This window comes from Cebus imitator, unplaced genomic scaffold (genome assembly GCF_001604975.1).
Source record: "Cebus imitator isolate Cc_AM_T3 unplaced genomic scaffold, Cebus_imitator-1.0 Scaffold31, whole genome shotgun sequence".
NCBI lineage: Eukaryota > Metazoa > Chordata > Mammalia > Primates > Cebidae > Cebus > Cebus imitator.
The window spans coordinates 9,445,609-9,459,150 of record NW_016107346.1 but is presented as its reverse complement, the minus strand read 5'-3'; the positions used below and the strand labels follow the sequence as shown (position 1 = coordinate 9,459,150).

Sequence of the window (13,542 nt, the reverse complement as noted above, 5' to 3'; positions counted from 1 at the left end):
CTTCTCTCCTTCTCTGTCTGGCTTCCTCGCACCACACAACTTCCTCAGACTGAAGGATGGTAAAGGTTGGCCAGTGGTGAGTTGGACACAGACTGTTCCTGAGCATGCTGACTGTGACCAGAGGGAAGGCGGCACAGTGGGTGCCGAGTGAACCTGTGGTCAGCCTGACCGGGGGCCTCTGAGCCAGCACTGCTCAGCCAGGTTCCTCAAGTGTAATGGAGTAACCCAACATATACCAGAGTGTTAGCCAGGTACCTGACACAGAGTTAGTATTCAACAAATGGTAGCAATTACTGCTTTTTATGAGGCCTTTTAGGATAGTGGCAGAGGGAAAATGCTTACTGGATGAATCCAAACAGGCTTCCAAGTTGTTTTTGATCAAGGACTCTCCATGACTGCCATGGGAACATGCAGAACTCCATCAGACTGCAGGCGGTTCCAGCAATGAGAAAGCAAACCCCATCTTACCTGTCAAGCCCACAGAGTAAGGCAAGGATAAGATGGTTTACTTTGGTGTGAGAAAATCCTAATAAATACATCTTGTGTGTAAAAAAAATCACAAAACAAGTCAAAGCTTTTGAAAAAAGCATCATTTATTTCAAAGTACAACACAAAGTTGTATTTTAAGAAATACACATTCAATCTTGTATCTCAAGACTTGGCTATGTGCATTTCGGTTTATCTTTAAAATAAGTTCAGGTATACAAATGTTACATACCTCAAGTACAAACAGCACAGAAAATGCATATGGTCTCAACTGAATGTTTTTACATTCATTCACTGTTCTTAAGTTGACTTACATTTCTGTAATCTGCTTTTAAACCAAGACAGCCTTACTTTAAAAAAATATTCTGTATTTTCAGCACAAAGTCCTCATACAGTTTTAAAATTAGATCTTGGCGCATAATATTGTGAAATTATTAAAAACCAAACTTGGTAATTTAACAAAATTGTCACATGCCAGGACTTCTGAATCAACTCAAATTATTTCCGTAGCTGTAATGTCAAATCTGTGTTCAGACAGATAAATAAAGCATGGGGGAAGACAGGTGGTGAAAACGCAGTAAGGGGAAAGGTTCTCAGATGTACAGGTCTTATTAGAGTTTGTGGCTGAGTCCAGACTTTTCTCTAAAAGCACAACAGCAAATCTCGTATTATCATAATTGCAAGAAAGATCTGAAAGAAGCAAGTGGTCTGAGCCTGCCCTGCTTGGGTCTATTTTGCAAAGATGAGGAGGGTGGGGAGGGGGAGCTGCAGTAAGACCCTTAAAAAGGTGTCTCAGAAACTGGCAGATCATGATCGGGACAAGGGCCTACTATGTTGGTTTATTTCTTTTTGCCTAATTTAATTATCATGAGGAAAGTGTGAATTAGACCAAGGGTCTGAGCTTCTTCTTCCGATTGTGGGGCTCCATATCCGCCAAGGGTTGTAGGTCTGTCCCAAGTCATCAGCTGGACTGGAGGTGGAGGGTACATGAGGAGCAGGGGAGTTTTCTGTGCCCATGAGGCCGATGCTTGCCAGCGTGTTTGCTGGAGTGGTGAAGGGAAGGGCGCTGCTAAGGTTGCTGGACCAAATGGAGTTGCTGAATGGAGTGGTGGACCACAGGCCGCTGGTGTTACCGAGGACTGACTGTGAGAAAACAGAAATCATCCAGCATTGAGCCTTGCAGGCAGAGGGTCAAGCGGATATGGGGTAAGAGGGTAAGGCTACAGAACAGATGAGGCTGGGGTACACGTTCCTCTCATTTTATTTACTTTAGAACAAATGTTATATATATATTTTTGAACAGATGGTTCTGATTTTTTTGAGACAGTGTCTTGCGCTATCACTCAGGCTGGAGTGCAGTGGTGTGATCATGGCTCACTGAAGCCTCAAACTCCTGGGCTCAAGTGATCTTCCCACCTCAGCGTCCCAAAGTGCTAGGACTAAAGGCATTAGCCACCGTGACAGCTGGCTGTGATATTTAAAAGAGAGTTGTATTGGAACACAGATGGCCCATCTCCCTGTGCACTATCTGTGGCTACTTGTGCACTGCAATGGCAGAGGTGAAGCATGGCCTTCAGAGCCTAAAATAGTTACTATCTGACTCTTTATAGAAAGTTTGCTGACTTCTCTTTTAAAGAGTGGTTAAGGTGGTTTTAAAAAAGATGCCTGAATAATTACACATGAGGACAAACTTTGGAATCTATGTAGTTGAAATATCTATCACGAAACCCTGTGTGTCTAATTTGGTTTCACTGAGAACAAAGAGGCAAATGCAGTGGGGTCATATTTTTCTGCCACAATTTTGTGGAAGCCAAAACCGCTAATTAGTTTCCTTGGAAAGAATACTCTTTTGGAGTATTATCTTTGCAAGACTTTAGCCAAGAAGCAAACAAATGCACTCTAGAAAGTCTAAGCTAAGAGACAGGTGCTTCTCAGCAACAAAGTCAATGTAACATCCAGCTTGTTCCTGAGAGCCCAGTGACTGCATCGCACAGACGCTGAAGTCTTCCCTCAGCCATCTGAACCCGCCACAGGCCTATGGTCACCCATGTGGTCCATTTATAGGTTGGGAAGAGGCAGAAAATGCCCTTGATCTATTAGGAGGAACTCCAGAGACCAACCTCATAGCTGTTCAGTTGATCTTCCTGAAACTTCCTAACTGTAATGGCTCTGGAGGGCATTATTGGTCACTGTGACAGAATATGTAGACAAAGCAATGGAAACAATAAAAGTACTAACCCACCCCTCTGATGCTGCCGTTTGTTGTTTGTAACTATGCCAGTGCCACCCATGTGACAGCAATGGCAGAGATGGTGGGTGAGTGGGCCAGGGCCAGGCTTTGGCCCCAAGTACTCACTGTGGCTGTGTGGGTCGGGGAGCCAGAACTGGCTGGCCAGGAAGGACCGGGGTCTGTCGCTGGCGAGTCCCAAAGGTATGAAGGGCCACTATTAAACTCGTTCCAGCTCCTCTGTGAGGCCTGATTGCATGATCGAGATAATCCAAGTTTGCTGAAAACTTCTGAAAATAAAGTAACAGTTATCAAGTCCATATTTGGTTTTGCCATGATTTCTAGAGCAAGATGGGGCCTCACTCAATGGTGTACCTCCCACCATGGCTCCTGGAGCCACCACACTCACTTCACCAGCCCACCACAGCCCAGAGGGAATAGGGGCAGGGAGGTCCTCCAGAGCTCAAGTGCACAGCACACAATCTGATATGCCACCCATACTTATGCCACCGATGACATCCAAATGTAAACATTCCCCCCCTCACATGATAGCTAATGCAAAGCTTCCATGGTGACCTCTAGTTCTGGATAGCAAGAAGAGGACCCCTGGCATGCTCAGGGGTCCCATTTCAGAACAGAAGCCTTCTGTGAAGCCCTTCAATACCTGCTGTGAAATTCACACCAACTAGCATATGTACACAGTGTCGAACTCGGTTCACTGCCCCTTTGGGCTGTCGGTGTGGGAGATGGAGGAGGAGGGGAGGGGACCCTTCCCAGGGAGCTTCCTTCCACAGGGCTGCTGTGCTGTGTTCTCCAAGACACAAAACCATACCTCCTCTCCCTTCCTCTGTCCACAGGGTTATTAGTTACACGTCTAGTGTTAAACACTCACCACCAGTTAGATTAAAAGAATTTCCAAAGGCGGAGAATGAATTGAGGGGAGTGAAGTCAGGGCTGCTTGGGTTGCTGACGGGACTCCACAAACCCGAGCTAAACGTTACAAGAGGAAAACGCAATACACAAAAATGTATGATGGTTAGTGAAAACGGATCCATAGTGCACAGCTTCACAAACAGGAGACATTGCTCAACTGGGGGTACTCAAATATTAAAAACAAAGACAAAAGGAGGAGCTGAACAATGGCTGCTTACCACAGGATTAAGCCAGAGTGAGCCTCAGAGCTCTGGATGCCCTATCACTAGCTCACAGCCTGGTTCTAAGCAAGTGTTTTGCAGAGAAACGTTTTTTTCCTTTGGTTTGCTTTTTGATAATGGAAGATTTATTTAAAAACTACTTTAAATCTAGGACTGATTTCCTATTACTGCCAAGGAGGTAAATTGGGGCTCAATTGTTATTTATCTGGGAAAGTCAACCAAGGTGACTTCTGTGGGTCACTACACCAGGTAGAAAAAAAAAAAAAAAAACCCCCTCTGGTTCAAGAAAGGGGCGTGGCCAGTCATTTACTATAAATTGTCTGTATTCACTCCACATTTCCTTCCTCCCAAACAACTTTTGCTCTTCTACTCTAACGACCAGATCACATCCTCTCTTCCCACAGACCAGGAGATGGAGGAGAGAGAGGTTTAATGTGTGTCTGCCGGGCTGAGACAGGTGTGGGCTCCCCCTCTCTCTATCTGGTCTCCCCCGGGGAAGGCATAGCAGCTGGCTTTCTGCTTCTACCCAGCAGACACTGTTTCTTAGAGGCACTAGACCACTTCTGACAAATGCCTCCTTGTAAATTAGGAGAAAAATGCCCTGAAACCCATTTATGGATAAAAGGCGCTAATCCGACTTGAGAAGCAGCCTTCTTTCTAGTGGTGGCCTACTGTACCTGTCTGAGCCATCGCTGTCAACAGGAGCGTGTGAAATGCCGAGGCTGCTGGAGAAACCTGTTTTGTTTGAAGAAACTTTAGCAAAGCCATTCCCACCTGCAACAATGGAGGCTGAATCAATAGAAGGCACATCAGAACAGAGGTCATTCCACCAGGCCTGGTGCCTGATGTGGAAGGTCTCTGAAGCAAAGGCACTGACCTGGGCTCTTGTCATAACCGGCTGTGACTGCAGCAAAAGTGGGGTTGCCATTCTTGCCTGGGAGCGAGGCTGCTTTTGTCAACTTGTGTTTGTTTCCATTTGGCTGCTTTATTTTAGGGTCACTGGAAAAAGAAGCAAAGAGAGAGCTCATTCCTCATCAGCAGTGCCCTATCTCAGGGAGGTGTGGGACTGGCAGGACTGAGCCCTGAGTGGGCTTCTCTGCAGCGGGGCAGGTCACAGAGCATAGGTCAGTCTCGTGTCCCATGCTCTGGGGCCTCAGATCACTTAACCAGATAGAAATAGAGGGGTTTCTGAGGAAAGATAAGAAAACAAAAGATCACTATGAAAGAGACCAGGGTGGGATCACAATTTACAAACTGGCAGAGGCTTCAATCTCACTTTAGTGAAAAATGCTAGAGAGCTGCTCGGCAGGAAACGCAGAGGGGAGCACGAGCAGGGCAGGCACTGACACTGGGCAGGGCTGGGTCTCAGAAGTCTCCTTCCCTGCCAGGCTCCCTAAGCAGGATGGCTCCCCCAGCCTCAGTGGTTACTGCCTATTGGGCAAGGCGGGGAGGACCTGCCCCCAGGCTGGCCAGTGGATGCGGTGCACAGAAACCCACGCCACGCCAAGGCACACGGTGAGAATGCCATCCGTGACCATCAGGCTTGTGCTACACTGTGTCAGATGGACGTGAGCGAGGCTCTGTGCCTCACAGAACAGCATGGTTCCTGCATCCTGTCTGCGTGGTCAGGAGGTTACCCTCCAGGGTGCACACATCCCCTCACCCAGCATAACAGCCTTGGACCAGATCCAGACCTTCTAAGTCCTAAGCTAAACTGCCCAAAGGCCAAAATTAGTGTCACATAAACCCGTATTCCCACCTCACAGGAATTCCCTTTAGGTCTTCATGTAATGCTTAGTAGACGTTCATTGGCGCCTCAATGAGAATATCACTCTAGTGAATTAAATGATGCATTTCTTGGTCCACGGGTGGGAAGAATGAATGAATTAGAATGGGAATGGGGTTACTGTTGGAGCTGGGCATGAGCACAGCAGCAGGAAGGGGGAGTGGACCCCAGGTAAAGGGGCCAACACAAGCCCGCAGCTCTCAAAAGTAACACCAGACAGTGGTCTGGGGTGGCTGTTTACATTTAAAGGGCGTGACATCGGTTTTTAGGCACGTTTCGAGCTGAGGAATGGAAAGCAAGCAGCAGGCCTACCTGCTGGAGCTGCTGTTGACGATGCTGCTGTAGCTGCCCCGGGCCACGAAGGGGCAAAGGGCGGCTGGGGGAGACGGGGAGGCAGGTGTCGGTGAGGTCTGGCGTTGTTTTAAGAAAATGTCTGCGTTGAGGGTTTGCAGAGAAAGTTTATAAAGACTATCAGTAGCTGGAAATTAAAAAGAAAAGGGCTCATTAATGTGGTGCTTTGATTAGTACTCTTTCAAATCACTTTTTATGTTCTCTAAGACTATGCAGAACTCAAGCGCTTTTACAAAGACAACAAACGAAAGCTCTTAGATGTGTTCTGTTTAACAGGTTTTAAAGAGAAAGCAGCCACATGTCTCTGCACTGGGGGATCTGAGGGAGCAAGCGTGTGCCCTGTCCCTGCTGTGTTGCGTGGTGACCTTTAAAGTCTTCAGTTCTCCCACCTCAGGCAGGGGAGGAGGGTCTTCCACATCCTCCAGGGGTGGACAGCTGAGGCCACTGCCTGGGGACCTGGAAAAGCCTCGTGCCTACATGCAGTTTACAGCTGTGCGAGGTGCAGTGCTCTAGGCTGAATGCCCAAGTTCGGTAATGCCACTCTGTCGGCGTAACTGGGATGTGCAGCTCTGATCCTTATTTTATAAGGATAACAGCTCCTTGCATATGGTGTGTTCTTTAAAGTAATATCTATACACCTGTTTTAAAAATCTAAAACAGGCTTGGCACAGTGGCTCGGGCCTGTAACCTCAGCACTTTGGGGAGCTGAGGTGGGTGGATTGCTTTGAGCCAGGAGTTGGAGGCTGCAGTGAGCTATATCACACTATTGCACTCCAGCCTGACCCCATCTCTTAAAAAAAAAAATTAAAAATTTCAGTCATAAAAGAGTATTCTATATCCAGTAAATGGAAATATGTATAGTTTTTTATCAGAAAAATGTATCATTTTGCACATCTCTTGTGTGCAACTTGGTGCTGCTGTAGCTACTGCAAGAGGAAGAAGGTGAGGAAGGGCTTGGGCCCTGCGAACTCCCATCACCACGGGTCATGATCCTTAGCCCAGGCCTGCCCAACTGGGCATCCTCCCCCTTGCTCCCTGGCTGGCCTCTCAGGCCCTGTGAGATTTCTGCATGCCCTGAGCACACCGTGCTCCACTTACCCTGTCCCTCACTGCCACACTGCAGCCGCTCTGCCTGCTGCTTCTGCTTCCCTGGTGATACTCTCCAGCACAAGCTGCTTATTCCTCACCCCCAGGACTCAGAGCTAGAATAAGGCTCTCCATGCTGTGGCTGGGTCAAGACTCCAGCGTGGCCCTGCTGAGCAAAGCAGCCTTCTCTTCGAAGCCCATGCTCTCCACTCCTCATCCTTAGGGCCACCTGCTACCTTCTCTCCCACCTTCCCCAGTGCTGCCGGTGCCAGGCGGTCCTGTCTCCCAGCCGCCCACCCTCACCCTTGATGATGTGGGCCCCCTCCTTGCTGGTTCTGTGGATCTGCTGACCTGATGCCCACATTCAGGACATGTCTCGCACCAGTCTCCTGTACAAGCCCTGCTCAAATCTCTATGTCCCCCTCAGGCTCCTCTGAGGCCTCCCATCTGACACAACGTCTACACTGACAGCTTGCTATTTGTACTGTTCTGACCCTTCCCTAGCCACCTTCTCTGGCCTTCCCCTGCTCCTGCAGTGACACATTCCCTCATTCTCCACCCACACTTGGAGCCCCATTTTGCGTATGCTTCAACCACCCGAGGTGCCTGTCCTAGGGAAAGATGCTGGCAGCTCTCGTGGGTGGAATGTGTTTCACAGGGCTCAGTGCTGCAAATGCTCCCAAGACAGTAATGATGGAATGAAACAGGGAAAGCAAAGGGAAGTTAGGAAAAGCCCCCACGGAACAGTGCTTGAGGGAGAAGCAGAGGAGATACCAATAGCACAGTGGGTGCAATTAGAGAACGTTTTGATTCAAATATTATTAAATTTTTCCTTTGTGGCTTCTGATTTGCCTTTCCTTTTAATAACCCTTTTGTATTTTTTCTATTTTTAAATAATGAAATTATTCAAGGAGAATTTTCTCCACAACTTGTATGGTACAGGGTACCATGCCAAGAGGTGCTAGTTGGGAGGCAGAGATCTTTACACAGGCTGCACAACTCCCCCAGTGACTACTGCCACATGCTGGCTGCACAGTCTTGAGTGGGACCAACGCTTTCACCCCAAGAACTGCACTAAGCTCGGCACTGCTAACGGCGCTCGTAGAACTTCAGGTCTAAGCAAGATGAAACACCAAGGCAGGCAGTGGGAGAAAAGAGGATGAGAAAACGGGGGCAGAGGAAATAGGTACAAGTGATGGAGAGTGTGTGGGAGGGACTCTCGCAGGTTTCCTCCACCCATACTCTATCGAGTGGATCTCTGCTGGAACTTTCTAGTAAGGCTGGCAGTGACAGCAGAGAGGTCACTGGGCTTGGAACCAATGTAAGGGATTGCTTGGATGGAAAAACACAAAAGGACTGCACAGATGTGGGCTGAGAAGATAAGCTCTGCGCCTCTTCCCCAACTGCACACCATGGAGTTCTTCCTGAAGCACCATGCTCAGATGCACCAGCCGGCCTCTGTGGAAGAGCCAGGCAGGAAACTGAGGCCTGCAGCACTGGGCTCTTCATAGTTCCTCCTCCAGATGGCTGGCCTGCCATTTCCCACATTCCTCCCCCGAGGGGTGGCACCAAAATCTCCTGCCTGGAGTTGGGTCCTGTCATCCTTTCCCCTCCACACTGAGGAATGATGCCAATACATGGCTCAGGTGCCATTAGGTGGGGTGCTGCCAGCCAGTTTGTGGCTATGTCTGACTGTCGCCTGCTCTCCTGGCAGCATGATTCTGTGTGCTTGTGTTGTTACGTCACGAGCAGGGCTCGTGTCACTTCACTGGGTCTCAGAACACCCCTGTGAAACTGGCTCCGGGGACTGTGTTCTGTTGCTTAAAGTGGCATCTGTTTAAAGGGGAACTGCCTAAATCATGGAGTGTCAAGCCAAGGGCCAACGGCCAGCGGAAACCTCAGGGGGCTCTAGGAAGCAGAAGCATCCCACCTGGACACACGGGCCACCCATGGTCTCTTCAATTTCTTGAGTCAATGAGGATTTAGGATTGTATCTCACCCCAGGCAAAAAGTAGTATTAAAAGGTGCCAGAATGTCTCATGGCAAATAGGGCTACAGGATATATCTCAGAGGGCATCTCTTTCCAGGATGTATCTACACATCCTGGCTAGAGTGTGGACGCCCTATCCGAGCCTCCAGGGTCTCTGCCCTCATTCAACCCAATGAGCCTGCCCTTCACCTTCAATGACCTGACTGTTGCTCAAACCTGACTGCACCCCTTCTTCCTTACTTGCCTTCTGGTACACTTGAACACAGCGGTGAGTGTGGACCAATCAGTCCTAAGGACCTCTCTTGATCCCAAATCCCTGTTGTTAGCCCCTACCTTTTCTGGTCTCTGTTATCCCCTTTTTCAGGTCAAGTGTCTATAGGGTGAGGACTTCTATTTTAGTCGACTGTGCTTACCGTCTTGATTTACTGCAGGCTACACTGGAGAAACAAGGTCAAGAAGGTAGTGAGAAAAATAACAAAACCTTTGTGTAGGTTGCTTATGTAAAAAGGCGTGGGTGAAGTTAGGAGGAAATGGAATTTTTACAAAAACAGGTACACTATAAATGAGGAACTCATCAGGTAAAGTTAATGCTTTTGTAAAGCAAACAATTCTTTAGAAGATTAACCACTCCAAACAGACCATTCCATTTTGCACATTGGGCAGTGGTGTGCTAGTATACCAGCTTCCTGAAAAAAAAAAAAAAAGCCCTGATGTGAACTGTTTAATGATAACCCTGATATAAATAATCTTACCAGGATTGATTTCAGCCTACAGCAGTTTTGCCACTGGCTAGGCTAGTTAACTCTACAGGGGCATGGACTCTTGGCTGGCAAAGCACTGCCAATGGGTCTCCCTTTAAAGCAGCATGCCCCTGTAGAGTTCCAGAGTGGGGTGGGCTGTGGGTAAGTGGAGCCCTGTGAGTATAACCACTATACTTACAGCTGCCGGGTTTGTGAACTGGAACGGAATCCCACTCCGGTGGAGGAGAGTCTTTTTCACCCTCTGAGCTACTGGTGTTGCCTAATTCTTGACTATTCGGGAGGAATTTTGCTAGGGCAGACGGTCTGTTATCCACTAACTTATTTGTACCTGTACAAAAATCAGAAAAGAACATGGTTAATGAAGGATAACTCCTTTCTTTTAGGTCTATTTCAATAAACCTTCTAAAGAGAACAAGAACACAGCCTTAAGCCTTACAATAACTACTGATTGCTTACTGATAATGCACAACAATTATTAATATAGTGCACTATGAAAAGATCTGGAAGACATGATCACAGAGAACAAAATGACAGTACCTTTTGTTTTCTGGGAATTTCGTGATTTGGATCCACCTGCCAATGCAGTTGGAAGAGGAATCTTGCTTGGGAGATTTCTACGTTGCTTACTTTCCAAAGGGGGAGTATATGGTAGTTCTAATGAACTGAAAGACAATCATGGATGGAAAATACAAATTTATTCCTTTGTTTTGGAGGACTGAAGTCATCAAGATTGTAATTCTTCTGCAATGCAACTGCATGTAGGAAGCTAATGTGGCTTCCTGGGGTGTTACCTACTCTTGGTCCTAACTCAGGACTGGCTGCATGCCCAGCACTGTAGCTAAGACTGCCCAGCAGACATTCAGCAATTGCAGATTGAACCTTTGCTACACTGAGTGTTGACAATGAACTGAGGTCCATTATTTAATAATATGTAGCAGGAAGGAAGGATCTATCTCAGATAAGGCGGAGAAAGAAAACCCTTAGCACCAACTTGCTGCTCAGGGCTGAAAGTGCAGTCACTTTGCTTGTGAGTCTCTCCCAGCATCTAGACTACCACCAGTAAGATTCCTGAACATGAAGATTTTGAAAGATCTGATCTATGATATTAAAGGTTCCACTATTCAAAACTGAACACATTTTTCTCATAAAAATTATAAGATGACCCAGAGCTAAGTTCCTGGTTACTGCAGGGAGTGGGCTAGGATGAATTTTCTTTCTTATTCTTGAGCTTGGGTTAATCTTAGGCAAAACATTTAAATAGTTTTTAAATTGATTTATTTAGAGTGACATGAGATGCTTTCTCAAAGACTCTGAGATAAGCTTAAGATAATAAGCATGCATAAATAAGACAATTAATTGACTCTCAACTTCCTTTCAGCCACACAAAATGGGAAGCATGATAGGCTATCTTAAGTTTTCAAAGATCAATAAGGACAGGAAAACCTGCTGGGAGACAGCAGCCGTAAAGAATGAATCTCTGAAAGAAATGAACTGGGTAGCTGGCTCATGGAAGACAGCACTGTGAGTGGAGTACCTACATGGGCTACAAAGGCAATCTTTATGAAGTCGCATCTCTAATGCCCACCAAGACCATATCTGGGACTGGGAGGACCTCCAGAAGGAGCTTAGCTAATGTGGTCCAAGAAGGACCTTTTCTAGCAAAAGCTGAGATGCAGCGCAGAGAGCCCAGGGGCTCCTTTGGAGAAATTTTCCAAGAATCCTCAGGGATTTCCTGGTGACAGCTGTTAGTTCAGGGCTGAGCTGAGAGCCAGCTTTTCATTACAAACCCACAAAGTCTACACAGACGGTGTAAAATGGATGACTCTTCAACATTTTCCACACTTCAGTGTGCTTCCTGCTCCCAACCCTCCTGGCACCATCTTCCAAGTTCTTCATACACCACCTTGCCTTCTGTCCTCCCACCCCACATCCTCACTCACAGGATATAGTGCATGTCAGCTAAGTTCCAGGTCAGAGGCAATCCACTGTGCTCATTCACAGCAGATTTCAAAGGTGAGAAGAGTTCAAACTTTCCAGACCTAATGGTACCACAACACCCTTGCTCCCCAACATCCCCCATGTGAAGTGTGAGCTCATAAATAAATACATTTAAGAAGGCTATTTACAAACATTTTATAAGGTAGTAGGGTCAAAGGACATTTTCTTTTCATTCTTTTACTTCTCTGTATTTCACAAATTTTCCATAATAAGTAGGTATTATATCTGGAATTTGTAAGAGAGCAAACCAAAAACCCAAAGGGTTTCCATTAGCCCAAACAGGTAGAGTTTCAGGTAAAATAACAAACTGAAGTGAAAAATCCACTGTTTATGGGGCAGATGATGAATGCTACAGTGTTATAAAATCTTTTGTCCTTCTTCCACTCTTGACTGACAGTATTAATTAAAAACTCCATCTTCTAAAAAAAAACCCCCAAAGGCTCCCATAGTAGATACCAGCCCTCTGTGGTGGTGGAGGTGGTGTGGGTGAGATCTATTTTTAAGTGTGTGGGTATCTATTTATACAAAACGTAATTCTGTACCACTGTAAAAGTAACTGGTTTTTAAGAAAAAAGGTGCCAGACAACTACTGTTATTTTTACTGATTCATACGTCCTAAATTAAGTCAGATGATCTCTATTAAGAAATCTCTTTTAAGGCTTCTGAATAAAATGAGTAACAGCCGACTTAATTTCAGTGATTCTTTTTGCTTGTTTGTTTGAGACACAGTCTTACTTTGTTACCCAGGCTGGAGTGCAATGGGACAATCTTGGCTTACTGCACCTCTGCCTCCCAGGCTCAAGTGATTCTCTTGCCTCAGCCTCCTGATTAGCTGGGATTCCAGGTGTGTGCCACCATGCTTGGTTAATTTTTGTATTTTTAACAGAGATGGGGTTTCACCACGTTGGCGAGGCTGGTCTGGAACTCCAGACCTCAGGTGATCTGCTCTCCTCAGCCTCCCAAAGTGCTGGGATTACAGGTGTGAGCCACCATGTCTGGCCTGAAGTGATTCTTTTTAAAAAGGAAAAACAGAAAAGTGGTTCAGATGCCAGGCTTTATTTATTTATTGACAGGGTCTTGCTCTGTTGCCCAGGCTAGAGTGCAGTGGTACAATCATGGCTCTCTGCAGTCTCTAACTCCTGGGCTCAAGCAATCCTCCTGCCTCAGCTTCTCTGGTAGTTGGGACTACAGGTGTGTGCCACCAAACATGGCTAATTTAAAAGAAAAAAACTTTGTAAGTTGCGGTCTTGCTACATTGTCCAGGCTGGTCTTGAACTCCTGGGCTCAAGCAATCCTCCCGCCTTGACCTTCCAAAGTGATGGGATTATAGGTATGAGCTACCACTCCTGGCCTATTTTTTATAATATATTTCCCCCCACTTTTTCACAACTTTTTAAAAAATATTCTGAGGTGTCACATTCTTATTTTTGCTTTTCACAATGTTACACCTAACTCAAGCATGGCCTATTTTTTATTTCTGTAATACACAGTATACACCCCTGTCTGGGGAGGAGAGAGGCAGAGCTTAGGAGAGGGCTAGGGACAATGACCAACAGTACAGCAGTGTTTTCTCTGTGCTGACAGGTCTGGGGCTGGCACGTGCAGTGTGGTGTCCATGGCCCTTGGCCCTGAGTTGAGCAAGTATTTATGCAGATTTTTAGAATATGATTAGTTTATCTACTTAATATCTTTTGGTTATTTTA

The 13,542-nt window shown here is 46.5% G+C and overlaps 1 protein-coding gene across 6 annotated transcripts in view; it reads right to left on the bottom strand.

Moving 5' to 3' along the window:
- Positions 1-575: 575 nt before the first annotated feature.
- The window catches only part of TMEM131 (transmembrane protein 131), a 238,590-nt gene continuing 225,623 nt past the window's right edge, over positions 576-13,542 (bottom strand). For 3 of the 6 annotated variants that reach the window (XM_017524072.2, XM_017524073.2, XM_017524076.2), the window contains 8 exons: positions 10,379-10,503; positions 10,020-10,169; positions 5,966-6,131; positions 4,745-4,866; positions 4,545-4,641; positions 3,606-3,703; positions 2,843-3,003; positions 576-1,629 (listed from right to left, as the gene is read on the bottom strand). In XM_017524072.2, the coding sequence (XP_017379561.1) occupies positions 1,345-1,629; positions 2,843-3,003; positions 3,606-3,703; positions 4,545-4,641; positions 4,745-4,866; positions 5,966-6,131; positions 10,020-10,169; positions 10,379-10,503 (1,204 nt within the window). In that variant the 3' untranslated portion in view covers positions 576-1,344. The remainder of the gene's footprint in view (positions 1,630-2,842; positions 3,004-3,605; positions 3,704-4,544; positions 4,642-4,744; positions 4,867-5,965; positions 6,132-10,019; positions 10,170-10,378; positions 10,504-13,542) is intronic. The other 3 variants (XM_017524074.2, XM_037736938.1, XR_001823702.2) reach the window with 3 other exon arrangements.